Source organism: Nerophis lumbriciformis, linkage group LG09, assembly GCF_033978685.3.
Source record: "Nerophis lumbriciformis linkage group LG09, RoL_Nlum_v2.1, whole genome shotgun sequence".
In the NCBI taxonomy this organism is placed as follows: domain Eukaryota; kingdom Metazoa; phylum Chordata; class Actinopteri; order Syngnathiformes; family Syngnathidae; genus Nerophis; species Nerophis lumbriciformis.
Window position 1 is genome coordinate 18,658,128 of NC_084556.2, and position 26,080 is coordinate 18,684,207.

A 26,080-nucleotide genomic window follows, 5' to 3' on the forward strand; every position below is an offset into this window, starting at 1 on the left:
GGGTCAACACAAAAAATACAAATGAAAAATAAAAAATGGGGAAAAAAATTAAATCATTTCCATGACTTGTGCGCTTTCTTTTGCACTCGCCTTCTTTTGTTCTTTTCTCCACTCCTTTTGTGGGCGAGTTTTCTGTTTTTAAAAAATAATATTCTTTTTACTCACCGTCTGCCTTCCCGTCTCAGCGTCCTTGGGGTCACGCAACTAAGCTGCGTTTCCAGCTTCTGATAACATCAACACGGCCGACATCTTGAGCAGGAGTTTCGTCAGACCTATCAGACTGGTATGCGTCTCACTTGTACCAAAATTGTAATCATTGACATCTGTCTCAGTTGAATAATGCAGTAAATAGACACAGCTTCCCCCTGCTCAACATGGCGGTCAAGTTGAAATTGTTCCAACAGACAGAAGGTCAGAGGCGGCATTTACATATTCATATCTATGGGGCTTATTTACTAGTAAAGTAGGGAAGGGATTCATATGGCCCCATTCCTAGGTGGATCTTACGTGGGAGGAAGGTGAGGGTTATTCATTTTACAATGCAGTCTGCTAAAAACGATGGAAATCGCCACTCTATGTAGCAACACATTTGAAGATATTTAACACTTTACTGCCATCCGGCAGCGAAAGTGGATCCCAATTTGTCGCGTTTCATGTGTTAGGTAAACCATGACGAGTGGGACCATATGAATCCCCTACCTACTGTAACATGACTACTTCCGGTTTCACTGTACTTCTGTTGTGTTTTCTCCGTATTGCATGTGTTTTGGGGAATTGTGTGTGTTTTTGACATCGCTGCATGTTTGCCCCTGTCGAACACCGTAAAGATGACCTAAAAAACTTTTTTAAATTAATTCTTAAAAAAGTAAATAAAAAATTACAAGTACAAAAAATATTATATATATACATACACCGTATATATACATATATTTTTTTGTTTTTGTTTTGTTTTTTAAATATATATATATATATATAAAAAAAAAAATATATATATATATATATACACATATATATATATATATGTATATATATATACACATATATATATATATATATATATATATATATATATATATATATATACACATATATATATATATATACACATATATATATATATATATATATATATATATGTGTATATATATATATATATATATATATACACATATATATATATATATATATATATATATATATATATATATATATATATATATATACATATATATATATATATATTTTTTTTTTTTAAATAAAATATAATATATATATATATATATATATATATATACACATATATATATATATGTATATATATATTTATATATATATATATATATATATATATATATATATATATATACATATATATATATATATATACACATACATATATATATATATATATACACATATATATATATATATATATATATATATATATATATATATATATATATATATATATATATATATATATATATATCTATATATATATATATTATATTTTATTTTTTTATTATTATTTTTTTGATTGATTTTTAAACATTATGAATCAATTTAGAACGGGAATAAATACAAATCTCAAATCAAATCGTAAATAAAAAATTTTGAGTATCCCTCACAGCAGGCACAAGACATTAAAATGACATTGAGAACTTGTTGAATTAGGTCGTCGTTGAGAAACTCAAATTTAATGTTGGAACAACATTCTTTTAACCAACATTTAATCAATGTTGGTTTCTGACGTTTATTTGACAATTGAATTTTGGTCATTTCCTAACCAATATTCTACAACACAAATACAACGTTGAAACAACATGCTTTTTGATGACGTTTATTCAATGTCAGGAAGTGACGTTGAATTGACCGTTGAAATGTGGTTGTTTTCTAACCAACAACATGGATCCACAGTTAGACATCAACGTTGTCTCACTTTACAAATACAACTATTTAGAAACGTTGTTTCAAAGTCAGTTTCAGAGGACGTGTATGAATAATCAACGCTGTAACAATGTCTTGTGCCTGCCGGGCTAGTATACGGAGCATAGGGGTGCCGTTTATTTAGAGCTGATAAATGTGGTGCATGTGTAAAAGACATAGTCACTGAGACACTTCTCCTCTCGCCCTTCTCTATTACACTTACACACACACACACACACACACACACACACACACACACACACACACACACACACACACACACACACACACACACACACACACACACACACACACACACACACACACACACACACACACACACACACACACACGTCAACTCTGTGCACCAGTGATCGAAAAAAAAGAAGAGGGTTTAGGAGGGCACCTGTGATGTGTTTGCATAACCCTTCTAAGGTAGGTATCGTATTTTTCGGACTATAAGTCGCAGTTTTTTTCATAGTTTGGCCGGGCTCCAGTGCAACTTATATATGTTTTTTTCCTTCTTTATTATGCATTTTCGGCAGGTGCGACTTATACTTCGGTGCGACTTATACTCCGAAAAATACGGTAGTTGTGCCCATGAGCGTGAGGAAGGCAACGGAAAGGGAGGGGGAGTCAGTCTGTGTCCGTGGAGCTCTCATGCTCACATGAGATTGTGTACCTAATGTTGTGGCTAAAGACTGCATACACACTGTAATGCATATGCTTCCTCTATAACCTGTCCTAGCTTCAGATCTTACCTGCTCCTGCAGGGTAGCCTCTGCTCCAGCGTTTGTGTCTGTGCTCCAGGTGTATGCTGCGCTCTAGAGAGCGTCTCATCAAGGCCTCCAGCCGCTCCTGAACGCATCATAGCAAAGCGTTTTTTTTGTCATCCTACCTTTTCTTCATCATACAATCAGCTTATTTTGGTTCATTTTGGACATAAAGAGAGACACTTAAATACAAATCATACAGGTGACGTTAACGACATATAGTGAGAGCAGAGCGTGATTAGTAGACGGATCTGGACTCAGCTGACCCTCTCGTCCTCCAGTTGCTGCCTTCGCTTCTCTTCCACCGCGGCCCTGCGGAGCTCTTCTTTGTGCTTCTGCTCCTCCAGACGCTTCCAGCGCTCCTCCACCGTGCGCTCATACTGCAGCTGAGATCGCCGCTCCTTCTCCCTGATCAGTTGCTCTCGGGCCACTGAAAGAAACAAGAAGCTACTGGTTACTGACGGCTTCCTGAAACCACACAAGCAGCGTTTTGCTTCTCAGCTTCTCTTGTAGATTCCTGAACATGAACCACAAAAAACCATTAATGAGATTCATTTAAACCAGGGGTCCCCAAACTACAGCCAGATGCGGCCCGCCAGCGTCCAAAATCCGGCCCGCGGAAAGTCCCAAGTTAAAAAAATAAAAATAAAATAAAATAAATAAATAAATAATTTGAATCATTTTTTTTTTTTTTTAAACTTTCCTTTCTAATCCATTTTGTACCGCTTGTTACTCTCTGTGTCTCCTAGCCGCTCAGGCAAATCATATTGTCTAAAAATGCATTTTCCTATTGATAACGTGACATCATCGCGCTCGGAATATATATATGTATGTATGTATGTATATATATATATATATATATATACATATATATATATATATATATATATATATACATATATGCGGCCCCTGAGTCAAAAAGTTTGGGGGCCCCTGATTTAAACATACACACAATACACCTGCGTCATTGTCAAAAACCGTGTTGACCTAAATATAAGACGATTTCTCTTCTTCCAGACGCTTTTGTTTGGAAAAATATCTAATCCATCTTTCCATTTTCTACCGCTTGTTCTCAGTTGTTGAAAGTTGTTTCCATGACTCTGACTCATTGATATCGGATTGACCCAAATATAAGACGACTCTAAATATAAAATAACCCGTCTTCTTCAAAATCCTTCTTTTTTAGACAAAATCCATCCATCCATCCATTCCATTTTTTTACCGCTTGTCCCTTTTGGGGTCGACACAAAATCAAAGACAGAAAAATAAAGAAAATCCAATTGATTTTAATTAGTTACAAAATGTGAATATTTTGTTTCGAGCTGCTCAACAGCTGTGCGACAACTCTTGATTCATTGATACTTTCTGTATGTTGTTTTTCGTCTTTTTTCCTATTTGGACTCGCCACGAGAAATTTTCATGACGCTTTTTGGTTTAGTTCTTAAATCAGACACAACCCCAGCCAGAAATCGAACTCACGCCCCCTTCCACTGAAGGCAGAAAAATGTACCATTACACCAATAGGGAATGAGGCAGTGATTCATATACTGAACATATTGACCAGAATATTGGACGAGAAATTTCCTTACTATAGTAAGGGTTGTTGATGACCCTTACTAGATGACCTAGATGACCTAGATGACCTAGATGACCTAGATGACCTAGATGACCCTTCTACATCAAAACCAGTTTTTGGACAAACATTTTTCAAGACAAAAAAGACAAGATAATTGATTGCAGTAACAAAAATATATTGTGTTGCTTAGCTGCTCAACAGTTTGCTTTACTGATCAACAATATATTACATTTTGCAGAAGAACTGTCTCCAGGTCACTCGTTTGTGTAAGTGATGGGAAACAACGTTCAGACTGGCTTTGGGAGAAGTCAATGGCAGCGCCTGTTGCAAGGTTGCAGCTATAGACATTGTGTCTAATGTGTTTTATTTCTGACCGTCCAAATACGTTGAAATGTACACATAGGATAAAGGCTTCTCTATTTATTGAGCAGCACAAACACTCCTCTTCAGTTTGCGCGTCCTTTTCAGACGTGGTAAACAAAATGCAAAATAGTGCTTCCAAAACGGTGATGACTGTTTTTTGTTTGTTTGTTTGTTTTTTTGTTTTTTAATGAATTTATTAATCAATCAACAAAACAATACACAACAATGTAATCCAATTCCAAAACCAAAGCCGTCCCAGCAACATTAAGAACAGCAATAAACAGAGCAATTGAGGACACACAAATCCAAATGTAGTGAAACAAAAATGAACATTAACGACAACAGCATCAATGTTAATAACAATTTCAAGATAGCAGTGATTAAAAAAACCCTCATTGATATCATCATTAAAAACATTAATAAAAAAAAATAAAAATAGAAATGAACAATAGTGTCACAGTGGCTTACACTTGCATCACATCCCATAAGCCCGACAACACACCGCGTCCAACATTTTCCACAAAGATATAATAAGTCATATTTTGGTTCATTTATTAGTTGAAACAAATTTAAATAATGGATCCCATATTCCAATATATGACTCATTATTATCTAAACTAAATGCAGTTTGTTCTACTGATATCATCTCCATAGCTTGTGTGTACCAGTCAGTATGAGTTGGACTATCAACAGCTATCCATTTTTTAAATATTACCCTTTTTGTTATTATGCATATTGAAAGAAAAGTATTTTTACTCTTTGATGACACGTTGCTAAATTGATGTAGATCCCCAAGAATACACGTTTGCAGTGTCATTGGGATGTTTATATTCAGGAATGTGATTGCTTCTTTTGTTGTTTTCAACCATAACTCTTTTATTCTCTGACATTCCCACAATGAATAAACAAGAGTTCCCTCAGCTGCCCGACACTTCATACATAACTTGCTATCTACTACACCAATTTTAAACAGCTGAGAAGATGTCAAATACATTCTATTCAATATCTTAAATTGAGTCAGCTTATCTTTAATGCTTCTAAAGGGCTTATTGGCATTTTTCCAAATATCATTCCATGATATGTCTCTTTCATCTAAACTGTTTAAGTCCATCATCCATTTCCGAACACACGCATCATTTGCATTTCTAGTGTGGTGTTCATTTATTATTCCATAAAATAGTTTAATTAATTTCTTAATTGTATCTTGATTAAAAAGTGCATCTTCCAGTTCATGGCTATTTAAGGACATACTTTCAGAAGATATGCATTTATTTACAGCGTGTTTTAAAGAGATAAAATGTAAAAAATGATTTCTGGGTACATGATATTGATCAACTAAATGACTGTTGATAGATCACATTGCGTGTGCTGTATAATATATTTGCATTTTCTCCTCCCAGTATTGTGGGCGTTTTGATAATCAGCATATATTTTGCATATTAATGAAGACAGACGCAAAATGGATTGCATGGCTTAATCTGCTCACTTAACAGACACAATCCACTTTGCACACGTTTAGTAGATCAGCCTTGCGTGTGCTATTAAGTTTGCTCATGTTTTAGTGCACGCAAACCTTTCTTTAGGAAATCAGGCCCTTAGTCTACAACTTTATCCGTAGTTGTTGAATTTGTACTTTGATCACACTTTTGCTCGACAGAAGTCAAAACAAAACCATGCAATGATACATAAAACTGTATTTTAAATATACACTGCACTTTTTAAGCAACTATGTTTAGCTGTGACGTGTTTAACAGCGTTATATCCTCATTTCATTCCTTCTTTAGTCATTTTAGGTCAGCGACAAATGACTGTCATTGTGAGGCAACTTCTCGGCTATCTGTGAGTGAGTAGGAGACCCACATTTGCGCTCTACTGTATGTGAGGAGGTCAGACTCTGCTCTGACACAGCTCATCACATCAGCAAGCCAGTGAACTCCCCTGGAACATTCCACTGGCAAAGCCATGCAATTAAGCATGCCAGGATGAACAATCTAAATCCTTTCAGACAAAAAAAAACAAACTTTTGCGCACTAAAAGAAGCTCAATTACTTACCAAGGCTTCTCTCCCTCTCCTCTCGTCTCTCTTTGGCTAAACGCATCCTGTCGTCTGTCTTCAAGAAACCTTCGACCACTGAAGGATGGACAAACAAGAGGAAAACAATTCAAACAGAAAGAAAAATGTGGCTTAAACAACAGAGTGACACTTACTTGGTTTGCCCACATGGTTGGTACTGACATTAGCCACCAAGTGTGAAGGCGATGCAAATCCATTTAGGAGCGGCTTCTTCTCCACGTTAGCCGGAGCTGTCATCAGCAAGGCAGAAAGAAAGATTGAACAATTTGGGGGTTTGTTTCTCAAAACAAGCAGGGTGTATTAGGATTACTCACTTGGTTTTCCAGTCCTGGCTGGCGAGCTGCGGCCGTTTGTTACATTTCTCTTGTCGGGAACTAGAGGAGCAGTTGGCGGCGCCATCTTAGCAACTGCAGGGCAGAAAAAACGTGAAGCTCGTCATGATGCTGTCTCAGTCAGTAGTCATGTTGGTCGCAATTACATCAATGGGAAACTTAATTACGGACACCTGCACACGCCAATGCAGTGATTCCCAACCACTGTGCCATAAGAAATGATCAAATTTCACTTAATTGTTCTGAAAATAATACATTTTCTACAAATAATTTTCATCTATACTCTAGCCTTTAAATAGACCCCCCTTTTAGACCAGTTGATCTGCCGTTTCTTTTCTTTTCTCCTCTGCTCCCCTCTTCCTTGTGGAGGGGGGGGGGGGGGGCACAGGTCCGGTGGCCATGGATGAAGTGCTGGCTGTCCAGAGTCGGGACCCGGGGTGGACCGCTCGCCTGTGCATCGGCTGGGTACATCTCTGCGCTGCTGACCCGTCTCCGCTCGGGATGGTGTCCTGCTGGCCCCACTATGGACTGGACTCTTATTATTATGTTGGATCCACTATGGACTGGACTCTCACAATATTATGTCAGACCCAATCGACATCCATTGCATTCGGTCTCCCCTAGAGAAGGGGAGTTACCCACATATGCGGTCCTCTCCAAGGTTTCTCATAGTCATTCACATCGACATCCCACTGGGGTGAGTTTTTCCTTGCCCTTATGTGGGCTTTGTACCGAGGATGTCGTTGTGGCTTGTGCAGCCCTTTGAGACCCTTGTGATTTAGGGCTATATAAATAAACATTGATTGATGATCTATCCATGCCAGGCATGACATAGATAGAATAATGACAGGCAGAATAATTAAAGATGATGTATGATGATTCTTGTCTTTTCTGGCTTATAAATGATGTTAGATACTCGTGTCAGAATAAGGTAGGATATACTAATAATGTGATCCAACAGCAATCCAAACATGTTGTCTTTACAAATGCAATAATGCTGCGCTTTGACTGGCACTTTTTTAACAATGTTTATTGTTGTGGTTATTGTTAGCAATGGTGCACAGTTGCTGTTTATTCAGCTGTTTAGTTTTGCTTGAAAAGTAGATAACTGACATGAGACAAAACTATGGTGATTTCTAGAGATGTCCAATAATATCGGCCTGCCGATATTAACGGCCGATAAATGCGTTAAAATGTAATATCGGAAATAATCAGTATCGTTTTTTTTATTATCAGTATCGGGGTAATTATTTTTATTTTTTTTAATTAAATCAACATAAAAAACACAAAATACACTTACAATTAGTGCACCAACCCAAAAAAACCTTCCTTCCCCATTTACACTCATTCACACTTATTTACACAAAAGGGTTGTTTCTTTCTGTTATTAATATTCTGGTTCCTACATTATATATCAATATATATCAATACAGTCTGCAAGGGATACAATCCGTAAGCACATATGATTGTGCGTGTTGCTGGTCCACTAATAGTACTAACCTTTAACTGTTAATTTTACTAACTTTCATTAATTACTAGTTTCAATGTAACTGTTTTTATATTGTTTTACTTTCTTTTTTATTCAAGAGAATGTTTTTAATTTATTTATCTTAATTTATTAATTTTCTTTAAAAGTACCTTATCTTCACCATACCTGGTTGTCCAAATTAGACATAATAATGTCTTAATTCCACGACTGTATATATCGGTTGATATCGGTATCGGTTGATATCGGTATCGGTAATTAAAGATTTGGACAATATCGGAATATCGGATATCGGCAAAAAGCCATTATCGGACATCCCTAGTGATCTCAAATGGCCACTTTCTGGCTTTAAGAAACACTAAATTAAATCATGAAAATAAATTGTCGTAGTCAGTGCCAGTTTCATTTTTAGATCAAGCAGAGTAAAAAAAAATGGAACCATTCAGTTCTGAGAAAAAAAATTATGGTATCATGAAAAAAATTAAAACATTCAAACACATCACTTGGACTTTGTTGCACCACCTCTGGCTTTTATAACAGCTTGCAGTCTCTGAGTCTATGTACTTAACGAGTGACAAACTACTCTTCGTCGATCTTGCTCCAATTTTCTCTGATTGCTGATGTCGGAACAGCTTGTCAGGTTGGAGTCTTGTCATGGACCATTTTCTTCAATTTCAACCACAGATTTTCAATTGGATGGAGATCCGGACTATTTGCAGGCCATGACATTGACCTTGTGTATCTTTCTTCAAGGAAAGTTTTTGCTCTATGGAAAGATGCATTATCTTCTTATTAAATGATGTTATCACCCCCAAACATCCTTTCGACTGATGGAATAAGAAAATTGTCCGAAATGTCAACGTAAAGTTGTGCATTTATTGAAGATGTAATGACAGCCATCCCCGGTGTCATTACCTGACATGTAGCCCCATATTATCAATGACTGTGGAAATGTGCATGTTTTCTTCAGGCTGTCGTCTTCATAAATCTTATTGGAACGGCACCAAACAAAAGTTCCAGCATCATCAACTTGCCCAATGCACATTCACAATTCATTACTGAATATTATTTTCATCCAGTCATCCATAGTCCACGATTGCTTTCCCTCAGCCCACTGTACCCTTGTTTTTTCTGTTTGTATATATATGTTAATCACTACGTTTCCATGCACTAAATTAGTCTGATTTCTCAACTAGTTCGTTTTTTGTATTTTATTTTCACACCTACGTGTGAAGTCCAAGTGTCCATGCACACTCTCAAATGCGACTATTGGTCATACGCCATGTGCTACCCGTACACTGGGGGGCGCTTATTTCAATTTAGCGCTGATAAATGTATTACTTTTCTGGTTGACCAACAACGTCACACTAGGATTGCGGATCCTTACAACTTGTTTTAACTGATTTCCGCTATAATATTGGCACAGATTACAAATATTACGTCTTTAATGGGTTTGTTTATGTTAAATAGCAGACAGCATCAGGAAATTATCTTGGATTGCGCTACGGATATGACGCTACTACCAAGAATGTATTGGGTCGGATGCAAAGAAATGCGGCAAAATAGTTTTTTCGAATGAATTTTTGGACGAAAATCGTGGAAACAAAACCTTTGAATGTCTCAAAGTTCATTCAAAAGGCTCTGTGGATTGGTAATTTTAAATCCACAGGAAAAAAAATGCAGCGTGAAGAGGTTTGTGTACGCTTTATTATTCGCCTTTTATATACCCGCTTCATTATCTTTCATCTCATTCGTATTTTGTTCGGGACTCCAAAGTAATCCGGCATTCTACAATTCCTTAGCTACCTTCTTAAATAAATCTGTTTCTTTTTTTCTACCATCGATGCACTTCAAAATGTTCAGTTCTTTTTAATTAGTGAAGCAAATAAACAGTCTACTCTTCATTACAATTGTTGCTGTTTTTATTGAATGGTATCTGCTTCCGGGTTTTATCCCGCTCAGTGAGACTGGCGCATGCGTGATACGAAGGGTCCTCTCCAGCTGCAGACTGAAAATTTACAGGGTTGTTCATTCAATATTTCCATAATTTTTTCCTCACAATTGAGTGATTCCATCATTTTAACTCTGCTTGATCTAAAAATGAAACTGTTACTGCCTACAACAGTGTATTTTTTCGATTTATTTTAGTGTTTCTCAAAGCCAGAAAGTTGCCATTTGAAGTAACTGGATTTGTGTCATGTCTGTTATCTGTTTTTTTTTTACATAATTGAACAATTGAATGAACATCCTCCAAGTCTGGTAATACCATATTTTCATGTCAGTGGTTGTAGCAGCAAGCTTATGTAGTACACAGGAAATACCACAACACACAGAGAAATATCGTATTGATTATCAAGTATTTGGATAAATATGGAAAATAAACAATAAAGATTAGGTTATAGTGTAAATGTAACATGATTTAGAATCAACAGGCATGTATGTGCACACATGTAGTGCTCAAGCAACTGCCCTTCTGCTCTTCGACAGAAAAGTGCCCTTTTCTGCTGGAATTTTTTCCATTTATTTAAGAATGAAAGTCATCAATTCCCCTCAAAATGTTTTGACATCTGACAGAGCATACATTTGAGGTATTGTACGAATTCCTCCCCAAACTGTTTCACAGCGCTCACAAGCCCATAATGTAGTGTGAGCGCCAGCACAAACGACTGCACCCTACAGTACACCTCCTCCGACGCGCTGCATCAGGCAGACAGGTCGCTGAAAACATTATGTCGTTACTGGTCCGATGTTTCCTGAACAAAATAGAAAAATAACTCACAGCCTAGTCCAGCTGTTTACTGACGTTTGTAATATTCAATATATGTGAAATTTCGTGGAAAAATTATACATTTTTATAGGGATGTCCCAATACAACTTTTCTACTACTGATACAATGCCGATATTAGAGCCTTAGCTATTGGCCGATATTAGTCTGATAATACCTAAACCTTATTTTTGATTTTGAATTTGTGTTTTGGCAACACCTATTACATAATAATTAAATTAGGCTAATGACGCAGTAAGTTGAATGATGCTCACACATTTGTTACTGAATACTTTCTAATTCGCTTCTGCCTTGAAAACTTTGTGTGTGTAAGTAATATGCAACTATAATTATTTGATATTTGATTTTATTGACAAATGTGGTGTTTTGGACTGCATTATTATTCCATTAAGGACACATACTGTATATGTATGTCTAGATTGGGTGCTATTGTGTGCTTAGCTGTTGTGTGTCTACTAGCTCCTAGTTGTCTATATAGCCTACCATGTGTATTACCTTTTGTAAATGACTTCACTAAAATACATTTAGATGTTGATTGGCTGTCCATCTCTGCACAAGGAAACACAAAGCAGGAATGCTTGTATCAGAGCTTATATCGGAGATTTTACATGCAAGCTGATATCATCCGATACTTGTTTTTATATCAATATCAGATTGGGACACCTGTAGTTTTTTATTTTCATTATAAATTCATTTTAAATCAGTTTAAAAAAAAAAAAAACTAAAAACATTTGAATACCCTCTGTCCAGAGTTTGAACAAACATCCTTGACAAGAGAAACATCACAACCATTGAGCTATCGATCCTAGGAGAAATGTAGCTGAGCAGGCAATTATTTTAACAAAAGTTCACTGTTCTAGAAATTAGATAAATTCACTAGTTTAGTTTCATTTAAAAACGTAATTGTTGAGATGTAAGGTGGGTCTTAACTTAAGCAATGACGGTCAGGTGAGGTATATTGTGAGGTTATTAACCTGTATGAAGTTGGCCCCCCTGCAATTTTTTTTAGTATGACTTTTATAGTTTTTAAGTTAATACAATTTTGTTGTTTTATATTAACGAACCCTCCCCTCCCCCGTTTATGTAAAACCCCCCCCCAAACTTGTCCCATTCGTTTGTTGTTGCAAAAATTGTTGGTCTATTATAATTTTTAAGTTATTAACATGGTGTAATTCATCTGTGTGAAGTTGGACCCAACCCTTGTCGAAATCGCCCCAAACTGGTCCTGAACATCCCAAGATTTTCCCAAAATTTTTGCAGCACAAACGGAGCACAAACGCCTGGGACTCGTTTGGAAAGGTTTTGACAAGGTGGGAGGGCTGGTTATGAATACTGAAGCTTTAATAACTTCCATCCATTTTCATCCATTTTCTACCGCTTATTCCCTTCGGGGTCGCGGGGGGCGCTGGAGCCTATCTCAGCTACAATCGGGCGGAAGGCGGGGTACACACTGGACAAGTCGCCACCTCATCGCAGGGCCAACACAGATAGACAGACAACATTCACACTCACATTCACACACTAGGGCCGATTTAGTGTTGCCAATTAAAAACTATAATAGTTAGACAAAATATTTTTACAGCACAAACAAATGCAACACGTTTGGGTTGATTTGGACAAAGTGGGGGTTGGATGACGTTATTAGCCAGAAACTATATTTTAGAATAACTTAAAACCGTAAAGGCGCAAACTAAAAAATGTTGCAGCAAAAGACAACGCACAAACAATTGGGACAAGTTTGGGGCGATTTGGACAAAAGGTGGGGCGTAATTTCACACAGGTGATATATTATTAGTGTGATGCTGCTTATATGCTTTAACCGTCAGAAAACAGTTTAAAAAAATGTGTGGACAGTACACATTTTTTTTCATTCAATTTGATCATTTGAGTTTGTATTGGTGCTGTCACATTTTTATCATGATACTAATTATTAGGGCTGTGAATCTTTGGGTGTCCCACGATTCGATTCAATATCGATTCTTGGGGTCACGATTCGATTCAAAATCAATTTGTTTTTTTTCAATTCAACACGATTCTCGATTCAAAAACGATTTTTTCCCGATTCAAAACTAATCTCTATTCATTCAATACATAGGATTTCAGCAGGATCTACCCCAGTCTGCTTACATGCAAGCAGAGTAGTAGATTTTTGTAAAAAGCGTTTATAATTGTTAAGGACAATGTTTTATCAACTGATTGCAATAATGTAAATGTGTTTTAACTATCAAATGAACCAAAAATATTACTTATTTTATCTTTGTGAAAATATTGGACACAGTGTGTTGTCAAGCTTATGAGATGCGATGCAAGTGTAAGCCACTGTGACACTATTGTTCTTTTTTTTTTTTTTTTTATAAATGTCTAATGATAATGTCAATTAGGGCTTTTTAATCACTGTTCTTTTGAAATTGTAACTAATATTGATACTGTTGGTGATATTATTCATTTTTGTTTCACCAGTCTTGGTTTGTTCTGTGTCGTGTTTGTGTCTCCTCTCAATTGCTCTGTTTATTGCAGTTCTGAGTGTTGCTGGGTCGGGTTTGGTTTTGGAATTGGATTGCATTGTTATGGTATTGCTGTGTATTGTTTTGTTGGATTGATTCATTTTAAAAAAAATATTCAAAAAAAATATATATTAAAAAAATTTTAAAAATCGATTTTTTAAAAATGAGAATCGATTCTGAATTGCACAACGTGGGAATCGCGATTCGAATTTGAATCGATTTTTTCCCCACACCCCTACTAATTATTATTTTATGATGAGTGACCTTTTTTCTGGTTTGAGCACCATACCCTTAAAAATGTATGTGCACATTTCTGAGAATGTGCAATCTGGGTTAAACTGTCATAAATTTGCCCAAACATTTAATATTACAGTTTGCATTGTGCTTTATGATAATGAGACAACTATGTTTTTTTCTGGAAAGCAAATGGACCCAAACTGTCAAATGAAAGACAGTTAGTTCGGTGTGGTAAAAGTTGTTGAAGCTGTTTAAAAGAATTGTGACATAACATGGAGTTGGACATCACTGACATGGCTACAGCAAATGTGATTACTGACCTGCTGATGTTTCTTTTCTTTCAGGGTGTGGAGGGCCTTGCAATGACTTCAACTATCATCATCATCATCATCATCATCACCATCATTAGAGTGGTCGTAAAAAACACCATAATACAGTCCCCAGGGGCCGCACATATCAATGCGCTTATAGCACCCTTTAAAGCTCTGAATGACGTCACCGCAATAACGACGTACGCGTGCGTTTTGCTTTTAAATAACCAGCTGGCACAAATCCATATTCAAGAACAATTAAACCACTGAGGAGGAAACGAGGACGTCCGTGTCGTGCATTTCAGTTATGTTTACACGGAAGTAAAGCATGGCCATGCTGCTGCATCATCATCATCATCATCATCAAGTGTTGTTTGAATCGAGCACGCAGCTGTATGAAAACAATGACGTCATCTGCAATAAGTCCTCGTGCAGAACACTACACCGATTAAAAAAAAAAAGCTGAAAATGAAGAATATGACTATTTACCTGCCATCGTGTCGGATGATGCTACTGTTTTATCCATGGCTGCGAGAGAAAGGGGACAAAACTAGCTGCAGTGACTCCGCTATGCAGCTTCGGTGGCCTTTTTCATCGGCGAGGGATACAATTTCTACCTCAGCATGCAGCAAAAGGTTCCAAATGAAGGTCGAGAGTTGAGTGAGGATGTAGGAGAGAGATGCTGACATGCAGTACCCAGTAAGCATGCACTGACCGTGTGACGCACTATAGCCTGGAAATGGGGGGAGTCTCTTTGGAACTTTCATACATATATTAAGGGTGTAAAAATTTTTTTTTTAAATCGAATGAATCTAGATTCTTATTTTTAATGATTCTTAATCGATTAAAAAAATGCATTATAAAAATATATAGTACTGGCGTGTTGTTTTATTCTATTGCCGTACCAACTTTAACCGCTAAAAGCAGATAGCAGCAGAGCGTAGTTCATTTTGGAATCGCAATAGAAGAAGAAGCGGAAGTAGAACCGGAAGTACATGTCAGAAGGACGTAGCCGTGTAGGGCGGTAGCAATTTAGCTCAGGAAATATGATGTCAGTTTTATCTAATGTGCTGAGGGCGTGTGCTCAGAAGAATGTAAGTATTTTGATATTATGGTGACTTTATTTTCATATGCCTCAACAACCTCTGCCTAAAGCTGTGTATATCCATGCATACAACAAAAATGCTAACGTTCTCCTGACCTTGTAAGGCCGAACAGTAGCTTATTTGCTAACACAACTGGCTGCAAGCAGTAAAAGCTACTATCTATCTAACACATTTAATGACATTTTCTAGTCTTTTTTACGACCTCAGACCCTTAGAGATCGACCTCTTAGTACTTCACGTTATGATCATGAACTGGCTTAGTAGGTAACTTCATATCAACATGCCACTGGTGCATATTACAGAATGTAAACATACGTCCATCCACCCATCCATTTCCTACCGCTTATTCCCTTCGGGGTCGCGGAGGGCGCTGGAGCCTATCTCAGCTACAATCGGGCGGAAGGTGGAGTACACCCTGGACAAGTCGCCATCTCATCACAAGGCCAACACAGATAGACAGACAACATTCACACTCCCATTCACACACTAGGGCCAATTTAGTGTTGCCAATAAACATATGTGTGTTAAAAAAACATTGTAAGTTATTATGGATTGGCAACACTAAATTGGCCCTAGTGTGTGAATGTTGTCTGTCTATCTGTGTTGACCCTGCGATGAGGTGGCGACTTGTCCAGGGTGTACCCCGCCTTCCGCCCGATTGTAGCTGAGATAGGCTCCAGCACCCCCCGCGACCCCAAAGGGAATAAGCGGTAGAAAATGGATGGATGGATGGAAGAGTAAGTTGAAGATTCAGAAATATTACAGCTGCTTAATGTAATTGAGAATACAGGTGAAATTGTGTCTTGTACTGTATTTTCAATTACGGTAATTCATGTTGAAAATCTGTTTGAAAATGACAATTTACTTTACAACAACAGGACTGCGCTACCTTGTAGTGCTGACCTCATTGATACATTTACATAATTGGCATCTTTCTGTGGGGAGTTTACATGTTCTCCCCGTGACTGCGTGGGTTCCCTCCGGGTACTCCGGCTTCCTCCCACCTCCAAAGACACGCACCTGGGAATAGGTTGATTGGCAACACTAAATTGGCCCTAGTGTGTGAATGTGAGTGTGAATCTTGTCTATCTGTGTTGGCCCTGCGATGAGGGGGCGACTTGTCCAGGTTGTACCCCGCCTTCCGCCCGAATGCAGCTGAGATAGGCTCCAGCACCCCCGCACCCCCAAACAGGATAAGCGGTAGAAAATGGATGGATGGATGGCCAATAGAGGCAAAATAACTCACATTGCCAATGACTTCAGCGTTGTAGCAAGCGGCGATTATAGGTTTGTATGAAACACAAGCAAAACTGGAAGTGGCATCCTAAAATTAAAATGTTTCGAAATAAGTCTTTACATAAACATGCATTCTCAACAGGTTGTGCCAAATCTAATATGGCGGACAGCAGTAAACATAGGCGCCGATCTACATTTCTGCCAGTGGGTGCTCGGTGTGTGTGTATTAAAAAAAAATAGACGTTCAGCGAATTTAATATCCCATATGATTTGTGGCTTTATTATTTTGTAAAACGGACCAAACTCGCCACAAAATTAACGACAAGATTGATTTTTCAAAAATTATTTTAAAGATTGAAAGTTGCCATCAATCCCACGTGGGTGCTCGGGCCCCGAAGCACCCACGGGATCGGCGCCTATGGCAGTAAAAACATAAATTTATGAGAAACGCTGTATAGTTGACTGTTTACATGCGGATTGGGGAAATATTAATACTTATGGGCATAACATTAACATTAAAATGTGTTTTACAAAGTGTCTTATGACATTGCAAAAAAAAACGTTAGACATTGCATGTCTCTTTCTAGGGTGCTGCCGTGGTCATGTCAGCAAGAACATATGCTGACTTCACAACCCAGGCTACCTTTGAGATAAAGGTTGGTTTATACAAAGCTGTGCGGGTCAATTTCCGTGCCAGTACAGGTCTAGAATGAACGCCCTTTTTCCTCTTAGAAATGCGACATTCACAAGCTGGATGAAGCTCCAGCCACTCAGGTGGTGATGACTCGCGATGAGGGTCTTCAATACTATCGCACCATGCAGACCATGAGGCGAATGGAGCTTAAGGCAGATCAGCTGTACAAGCAGAAGATCATTAGAGGTTTCTGTCACTTGTACGACGGCCAGGTAGACATTTTTTTTTTATTCACACCTGTAGTTATCAGCATCACAAACTTTTTTTCCCCTCCTCACAGGAAGCTTGTGCTGTTGGTATTGAAGCATCAATTAATTTGTCAGACCACCTGATCACCGCATACCGTGCCCACGGCTACACTTACACCAGGGGAGGGACCGTGAAGGAGATCATGGCTGAGCTCACTGGTGAGGCTACATTCTCTAAGTTGTGTAAAATGTAATTGAGTGCACACACAAAAACCCAAAACATTCCTGCCCATTACCCTCTTGTATATACTAATTGTTGATACTCATTTTAGGCCACTCTGTGTTGTTATATTGCTTTCAATGGTTTCAAATGTTCACTAAAAGTTTAATACATGATTTAAAAGTACTTCAGAACTTTTTTTTAGTTTTTTTGAACATGTACAAAAATAAAAATATAAAATCATATAGTATGTTACGGATACCAGCTAGTGGTGTGCAATAGTATGTTGTGTAAACTTTACTTCCTAATGCCTGAGGAGCTGTGCTGCACAATGATTTGACAGCCTGTGGCTTTTAGCTCACTGGTTAGCACTGCTTGGGATGACTACTGTTACACTGGTGCTGTGACCTGGCTGTAAGTGAGGTTGGGGTGGGGTGACTGTAATGGATACGAGCTAGTGTGGCTGTGTGATATTATGTTTTGTGAACCTCTCCTCCAACTGCCTCAGGAGTGGGGATGGGTATCGTGAACATTTTAACTGATACTGGCATCGGACAGGGTACCTTAAAAGCGGTGCCCAAACCGGTACTAAAAAAATTGAAAAGGTGCAATTTTTTGTAAAATACTATGCAAAAAAAAAAAAGCAATGCATTTTTATTTTTATAGAATTGTGTGATATTTTAGTTGAACATACAAGTATTTTTAAATACTTCAATTGTATAAATCAAAAATAAGAAATAAAATTGTCATAATTATTACAGCAATACAAAACGTAAAGAACATGTAAAAAACGATTTACCATATTTTTTGGACTATAAGTCGCTCCGGAGTATACATTGCACCGGCCAAAAATGCCCAATAAAGACGGAAAAAAACATATATACGTCGCACTGGAGTATAAGTCTCATTTTTGGGGGAAATTTATTTGATAAAAGCCAACACCAAGAATAGACATTTGAAAGGCAATTTAAAATAAATAAAGAATAGTGAACAACAGGCTGAATAAGTGTACGTTATATGAGGCATATATAACCAACTGAGAACGTGCCTGGTATGTTAACGTAACATTATGGTAAGAGTCACTCAAATAACTATAACATATAGAACATGCTATACGTTAACCAAACAATCTGTCACTCCTGATCGCTAAATCCGATTTAATATTCTTCCTAGTTGTCACTCCTGGTTTGTGCCGCTCCCTTTCTTTCTGCTGCTCGATCGCCGTTTTCTGGTGCATATTTCACTACGTCCAGGCTTGTAATCTGCATTATATGATTTCCTTTTTGGTGCTATTTTAGTTCAGCTCTTCTCAGTTTTTACAAGTTACCGCCAATGTTGATGTGATCCATTTTAATAGCTCCAGCAGTAGCCTATAGCATATAGCAGTTAGCATTCCATGACCCACAATGCACTTCTGCCATGACCCTCCCCCGCTGAATTCTTATTGGTTGGCATGTGAGTGACGATTGCTGACATGTGATATAATAATATTATTTGATATTTTACGGTGATGTGTTAATAATTTCACACATAAGTCGCTCCGGAGTATACGTCGCACCCACGGCCAAACTATGAAAAAAACGTCGACTTATAGTCCGAAAAATACGGTACTTGAATCGTAATGTTTAATGCTCAAAATTCCAGGTGTTCCTGAATGCAACCATGCTTGCCACATTGGTGCATAATGAAAAACTGGTGTGTTATTGTCATCATGGCTACTGGCTAAGCTCACGCTGTGTTCTTAACGGTGTTATGAGAGCTACTGTTGGCGTGTTAAGGTTGGCTATGAAGTTGAAAAAGAGCGTTGGGATGCTGCATTACTTATAAGAATGTTACTTTTACAATATCACCACCAAGCACTTGTTGCAGGTGGCTGAGTCTGCATTCACTTAGCACCGAATTAAGGCACTAATAGCTGCTTCTTTTTTCGGTCAAGTTACTGCCATGTAAATCAGCACCGGTGCCATTATGGAACCAGGTTTCGACGCCCATCCCTACCTAAAAAGCTGTGCTGGACAGTGAGTTGACAGCTGAGGCTTTTAGCTCATTGACCTGCCCTGCCGACTTAACTCTCAAACAGTAGGCCTTTGAGGACTTCTGTTCAAAGGGGACTGGGCATGCGTTACATTTAACTACCAGTACTGACTACAATTTAAAAATTTTAACTTAGACTTTCATCATTTCTTTTTTTACGTGCAGGGAGAAGAGGTGGCATTGCAAAGGGAAAAGGAGGTTCCATGCACATGTACTGTAAACATTTCTATGGTGGAAACGGCATTGTTGGAGCTCAGGTAATATGTCTTAAATGTTTACTATCTCATCAGTTTGTAAGCAGTGAATGTCTTGTTGTGCTTATGAAACTTTATCAAAATCTACTGACTTTTTTAATGTATGTTCTTGTCATGTTCATATGTAACTTCTCCACAGGTTCCATTGGGTGCTGGTGTTGCTCTTGCCTGCAACTATCTGGGCAACAATGAGTTGTGTGTTTGTTTGTATGGTGATGGTGCTGCTAACCAGGTTAGTAACTATTGTAGTCCTTATAGTTTTCACATACACACCATATCGGTTTTTACACCTTAGCGACACCGTTTTGTATTCCATAGGGTCAAATCTTTGAGACGTACAACATGGCCGCACTCTGGAAGCTGCCTCTCATCTTTATTTGTGAGAACAACAGGTATGGCATGGGCACGTCTGTGGAGCGAGCAGCCGCTAGTACAGACTACTTCAAGAGAGGAGAGTTCATTTCTGGTCTTAGGGTACATGGCTTTCTCACTTAAACATTTTGGCCAGCAGGTGGCAGTGTGTTCTTAACAAAATCATGTGTTGGAGTTCAGGTGGATGGGATGGATATCCTCTGTGTTCGGGAAGCAACACGCTTTGCAGCTGATTTGTGTCGAGCCGGCAAGGTATGTAAAAGCATATTTAATTATATGAATCAGAAAATGTTCTGTTGTTTATTTTAACAGCTGTCTTATTTAGTTGCCTGCTCTTTGCCCAGGGTCCTGTTCTAATGGAACTTCAGACTTACCGCTACCACGGTCACAGTATGAGCGATCCTGGTGTTAGGTACAAATCATGTTGTTGTTTCTTTGCCCATGCTCTTGCATCAGTCATATCAAAAAAGTATATACTACAGTGGTAGTTTTTGGCACAGTAAACCTCCCGTCAGAAACAGTAGATGTAACACGACTTGTCTCTCCAAATCTCCAATACATTCATTTTCTTTAGCTTATTGTTTACTTCCTGTTTCCTGTTCAGTCATGACTGATTTTCTGTCTCGTCTCTCAATGTCAGTATTTAAAAAGGATGGAGGAATGTCATCATCTACATGTAGCTGAAGTTAGCCTTATCTACCGATAGTAAAACAATCCTTTAATAAAAGTTCTGAATTCAAAGGGAAAGTGCACTTTTATGGGAATATGCCTATTGTTCACAATCCTGATGAGAGACAAGAAGATTAAAGGTTTTGGGGTTTTTTTGCATTTCATCATGTAAAAATCAACTTGTTCTCTGTGGCTGGCAATGCAGCTAATGAAAGCAATCCATTATACCTCTAAATCACTTTAAAAATTCTTTTAAAACTGTCAACAATGCTTATTTTGCGTTCCGTAACCTGTATAATAACCGAGCTGTAATGACATTGTAACTCCTTTTCTAGCGTAGTAACACATCGGAATGCCTTGGTATTAGCCGTAAAAGCTAACTACGGCGAGAGATAAGTTTGCTTCTAAGACAACACAAAACGCGTAGGAGTTTGTAATGCAGAACAATGCGATAGAACACAATCTGTACTGATTGAAAAACATGAACAATTATATTCCAGTATCTGTTTAATATTAGCCCACATTTCATGTTTTGTACAAAGCTAGCCAGGCTCCAAGTTCCATATTTATAGCATCAAAATTGTTTTCAGTGTTTAATAAATATTGTATTTGTCTTAAAGCACAGGTCACAATTGACAACCATAAATCATGAAGCATTTAATACGTCGAGACAGCTTTCTATTCTATTCTAACATAATTCTTGATTATTTCAGGCTTTATCCAATATGTAAAATAATTGTAAACTGTAATTTGAGTGCAATAGGAAAAGCCCATGTGTTTTAATGCCCATTTTAATTTTATTTCTAATATTGTTATTTGAGTGCAATAAGAAAGATATGTTTAATCATAAGTTTTATCATTTATGTCCTGTTAAAATGAAGCCAATAATGAAGTTTTTTGTGTTGTCTTTTATTTTGAAAAGTATCAAAGTATTGAAATACATATCTATATACATTTTGGTACCAAAGTATTGGTGTCGGTACAACTCTAGGTGGGACGTATGTGCAAACGTAACTATGTAGTCTCTTACGTGCCCGAACATAAACTATGCAGTGACGTAGCAAAGCTGTACTCTTTTTGTTTTGTTTTTTGTTCATTGCAAAAGTGTAGTGGTAGTGGGTGAGGGCTAGTGGTAGTGAGTGAGGGCTAGTGGTAGTGAGTGAGGGGGTGTATTGGGATTGGGCCTTACTCGATGGACTGTTAGTCTGATTCAGCTGTCCGGGGAGGTTTTTTTTCTTATTGATTTTGTGGAAGCACTCCATTTATGCCAAAATAGCTTGGCTCCAAGTTCCACATTTATAACGTCAAAGTCACTTTCACCTCACTCTCTCGGCTTCCGTCTGCCCCAACGTTGTGCTTGCTTCAATAAGCAGTAGTTCCTCCTCACTATATTCAGCTTCAAAATTATATGGTTGTGAATCCTCATTTGTTCAAAAATAGTCGTCTTTGTTGTCTATTACCAAGTCTGCCATTAATTGAAACACAAACACATGCATTTGTTTCCCAAAGTAGGAACACACATTTCTTGCCAGAAGTCAGACGTGTGCTGCTATAGAAACAGAAATTAATGCGTTGAAGAAATTAGTTCCAGCATTGATTAAAATGACAAAAATACGGTAAATATTGAACATATTACATATTGTTATGAACGTGTCTGTTCCTACAATACTTATATAGACTTGGAGTGTGTATACGGAACATTGATCGAATATTTTAAAGTTGATTTAGAGGCTTTGAAGGCTACAACGGTGACTCCCATTAGACGCATCTTTCAAGTGTTTTTTATCATCTTTAAAATCCCCCCAAAAAAGACATGCGTGTTCTTGTCTCTTTTAATGATTGGAAACGATAGGCAAAATTCCAAAAAAAAGGGCAGTTCCCCTTTAAATGGTGATCAGGATCACCCGCAAAATGTAAGCACTTGTTTTTTTATCCCTTTTCTGACATTTCCTGAGAGTTTAGTCAAAATCCGCCCAAAATTGCACTTGTTCTAGAGCGGAATTGAACAAACAAAGTAAGCTCTTTTGTTGAACTGGGCTGATAATCAATAAATGAATATTAACTTGATAATTTGTTGGCATCAATAAGTTGCTACGTCTTTGTGTTTGTTTTCTTAGTCTTTCAAACATGGTGAAGGAAGGTTCACTCTGTACATTGATCTTAGCACCTGAGCACATTTGTTCAATAGCAGAATAAAATGAACAGAGTAAACCCTCTTGTCAGTCATCCACTGTGTTTGTCTCTGTGGGTGGTGGTGAGGGCTGCTAGCTTACACATTCAGGATGCACCAACAAAGCCTTGCTAGTCACTGGTGAGAAGCACCACAGGGTAACACAAATTGATGGGGTGGGTGGGGTGATTGCACAGGCAAATGTCCTGGCGTGGGATTATTTCAGCTTCAAACCGAATGGCCAAAATGAGCCCATCAACACAGACAAACGGGTCAGTAAGACAATTTTTTGGGAAACTCATGGCAACAAAAAAAAAACACAACCCAGTTTTCCCAACTGGGGAAAAACTGCACTTTTGACAATTTTTGCTAACAAACAGAGAGCCCATTTTATTTTGTCTGTTTATGTAGGTTAATTAAAAAATGATGGACCTTTATTACTTCCGCCAAAGAGGTTATGTTTTCGCCAAGGTTTGTTTGTCGGTTTGTTAGCAACATAACTCAAAACGGACAGATTTAAAAAAAAAACAAAAAACAAAAAAACATTTCTCTTATCTGCTACTTCCTCTTTTTCTCACTTTTACGTCGCTCCGCGCCCCCACATTAATGTACCGCGCTGGGCAGAGGATTCTGGGAAATGTAGTTTATTTTCAGACCCGCCAAAGCAAAAGTGCCAGAAAACAACTACACTCACCAAGTTTTTGTTTGATACCGTCACACGTCACTATTATTGATCTTGAAACCGCAATACCGCGATATGTACAATACCCTTACATCCCTAATATATTATGATTACAGTAGTGCTTAATTTGATCTCAAAATAATGACAATAATATCGTTTATCGGCAATAATTTGTGCGTGTGTCGTCCAGCAAAATGTGTTATTTTCCCAGGCCTACCCTCTTGTCAGTCATCAACTTTTTGTGTCTATGAGTGGAGGCTGGACGGCTAGCATAGAAACACAGAGAAGTTCAGCCTCATAAGGTAGTGAAGTAGAAATGATCAAGATCCCCTGCAAAATCTAAATCACTTGTTCCCTATCCCTTTTCTTACATTTCTAGAAGGTTTAACACAAATCCGCCGATTAATTTTTGAGCTATGTTGTTAACTGACGGATAAAGCTCAGTGAATACACAACTTTGGCGGAGGTAAAAAAAAAAAAATTAAAAAAAAGACCTTCACAAGCTGCTTGAGCAAGTGTTTCACATTTTGTAAAGCTCTGTTTTGAGCATCCTGACAACATCCCTGCACCAACCTTTGCCCTCACAGCTACCGCACACGTGAGGAGATCCAGGAAGTGCGCAGCAAGAGCGACCCTATCTCCTTGCTGAAAGACCGCATGCTCAGCAACAACATGGCCAGTGTGGAGGAGCTCAAGGTAGCAACCAGTTCAACTTTGCAATACCGCATGGTTCTCGGCATTTTGTCCACGTGCGCTATTATTCACAAGTCAACTGTCTGTTTGTGTCCCTAGGAGATCGATGTTGAGGTGAGGAAGGAGATAGAAGATGCTGCCCTGTTTGCCACCACCGATCCTGAACCACCCCTAGAAGAACTGTGCAACCATATCTTTCACAATAATCCCCCGCTGGAGGTGCGCGGCACCAACCCATGGACCAAGCTCAAATCTCACAGTTAAATTATTGTCAGCACCTCCTCCACTCCAATATAGCGGCCCGCTTGCCCAACGTTAACGCCGTCATCGTTTAGCCATTAAGCTAAGTCACACATCAGACCCACAGCAAGTGGAAGTTGTTTTATTTCAACTGTATTATGTAAAATATACCCCTGCAATAAAGCTCCCCCTTAAAAAGGACTATTCTATTAATGTGCCAATTTCCTTAAAAAAACATGTAAGATTTTTTAAGGTTGGATGTTTTAAAATGTAGTCTTAGATTAGATGTAACATTTAGTACTATATTTGAAAATATGTTGGCTTCTCTTTAAATTAAGCACTTTGAATACAGTGAAATTTGTACTCTATGCCACATAAAGCAACAGCTGTTACATTTTTAAATATTATTTTGCTGGCTGCCAAAAATTCAAAGGGGAATGTTAATAGTGCCAGATTATGAAACTGAACTATGCCTGAAAGGTGTGGTCTTCCAAAGGTGCCGTAGACTGGCAGTATTGCATTCCAAATCAAACATTTAAATGTCCTTAGTTGCCCTTATATTTGTACAGCAAGTTACCGTTCAAGTGAATTAGGAATATTATGAGTCAAAAAATACGTGTATTTTTTTTCCCCTCCACAATGTGAGAAGTATCTTGACAAGAAAAATATTTTGCAACAAACTGATAATTTCCCACTGGTATCTTGTACATGGCAAGAATGATGATTATTTGTAGAAACACTCCATGGCAATTTTGGTCCTACTGTATGTGCGCATCATGTATTAAAAAGTCCTAACAAGAGTTCCTGCATTCTTTGGTCGACTCATTAAATCTCATTTAGAGTCAATAGTAGATGCTGAAGTAGAAACGTTAATCAGGGTAATTAAATTAAAAGGTGGTTGATAAGTTCTATTTGCTTTCCTTTTCCTTTACTGTGTGTGGATCAGAGGCGATTGCTCTAAGACTGCAAGGGAAGCTCAGCTGACCCTAAAATGTAAAAAAATAAGTGATTAAATATAGTGTTGTGTGTACATGTTATTGACTAACTATGCGCTACAACGCACTCTTTTCAGAATCAGCTTCTTATCACTAGTAACGACGCGGCTTTCCTCTCCTTTCCCGCAGCTTGACGGTGCTTTAAACTGTAGACCAGTGT

General features: G+C 37.9%; 2 protein-coding genes across 5 annotated transcripts in view; one reads left to right on the forward strand and one right to left on the reverse strand.

Annotated features, from left to right (window-relative positions):
• The window catches only part of map7d2a (MAP7 domain containing 2a), a 35,903-nt gene extending 20,789 nt beyond the window's left edge, over positions 1-15,114 (reverse strand). For 3 of the 4 annotated variants that reach the window (XM_061962404.2, XM_061962403.2, XM_061962401.2), the window contains exons 1-6: positions 14,857-15,114; positions 7,027-7,119; positions 6,847-6,942; positions 6,692-6,769; positions 2,966-3,129; positions 2,688-2,784 (exon numbers count right to left, since the gene is read on the reverse strand). In XM_061962404.2, coding sequence (XP_061818388.1) covers positions 2,688-2,784; positions 2,966-3,129; positions 6,692-6,769; positions 6,847-6,942; positions 7,027-7,119; positions 14,857-14,893 — 565 coding nt within the window. In that variant the 5' untranslated portion in view covers positions 14,894-15,114. Of the gene's footprint in view, positions 1-2,687; positions 2,785-2,965; positions 3,130-6,691; positions 6,770-6,846; positions 6,943-7,026; positions 7,120-14,376; positions 14,767-14,856 lie in introns of those variants that run through there. The other variant, XM_061962402.2, reaches the window with a different exon arrangement.
• Positions 15,115-15,314: 200 nt separating this feature from the next.
• LOC133607607 (pyruvate dehydrogenase E1 component subunit alpha, mitochondrial-like) lies at positions 15,315-25,725 on the forward strand. Its single transcript, XM_061962400.2, has 11 exons — positions 15,315-15,461; positions 17,297-17,365; positions 17,442-17,615; positions 17,684-17,810; positions 20,011-20,102; positions 20,239-20,331; positions 20,418-20,573; positions 20,652-20,723; positions 20,816-20,883; positions 24,580-24,688; positions 24,785-25,725. Exons 1-11 carry the CDS (start codon positions 15,414-15,416, stop codon positions 24,947-24,949), a joined length of 1,173 nt encoding a protein of 390 aa, XP_061818384.1. The 5' UTR covers positions 15,315-15,413; the 3' UTR covers positions 24,950-25,725.
• Positions 25,726-26,080: the final 355 nt, after the last annotated feature.

Excerpts from the sequence above, each read along its gene's own strand:
- LOC133607607 (XM_061962400.2), top strand. The coding sequence starts at position 15,414 with ATGATGTCAGTTTTATCTAATGTGCTGAGGGCGTGTGCTCAGAAGAAT. Across the intron at positions 17,616-17,683 it reads GTCACTTGTACGACGGCCAG|GAAGCTTGTGCTGTTGGTAT; the intron begins GTAGACATTTTT and ends CCCTCCTCACAG. Across the intron at positions 20,103-20,238 it reads ACGGCATTGTTGGAGCTCAG|GTTCCATTGGGTGCTGGTGT; the intron begins GTAATATGTCTT and ends ACTTCTCCACAG.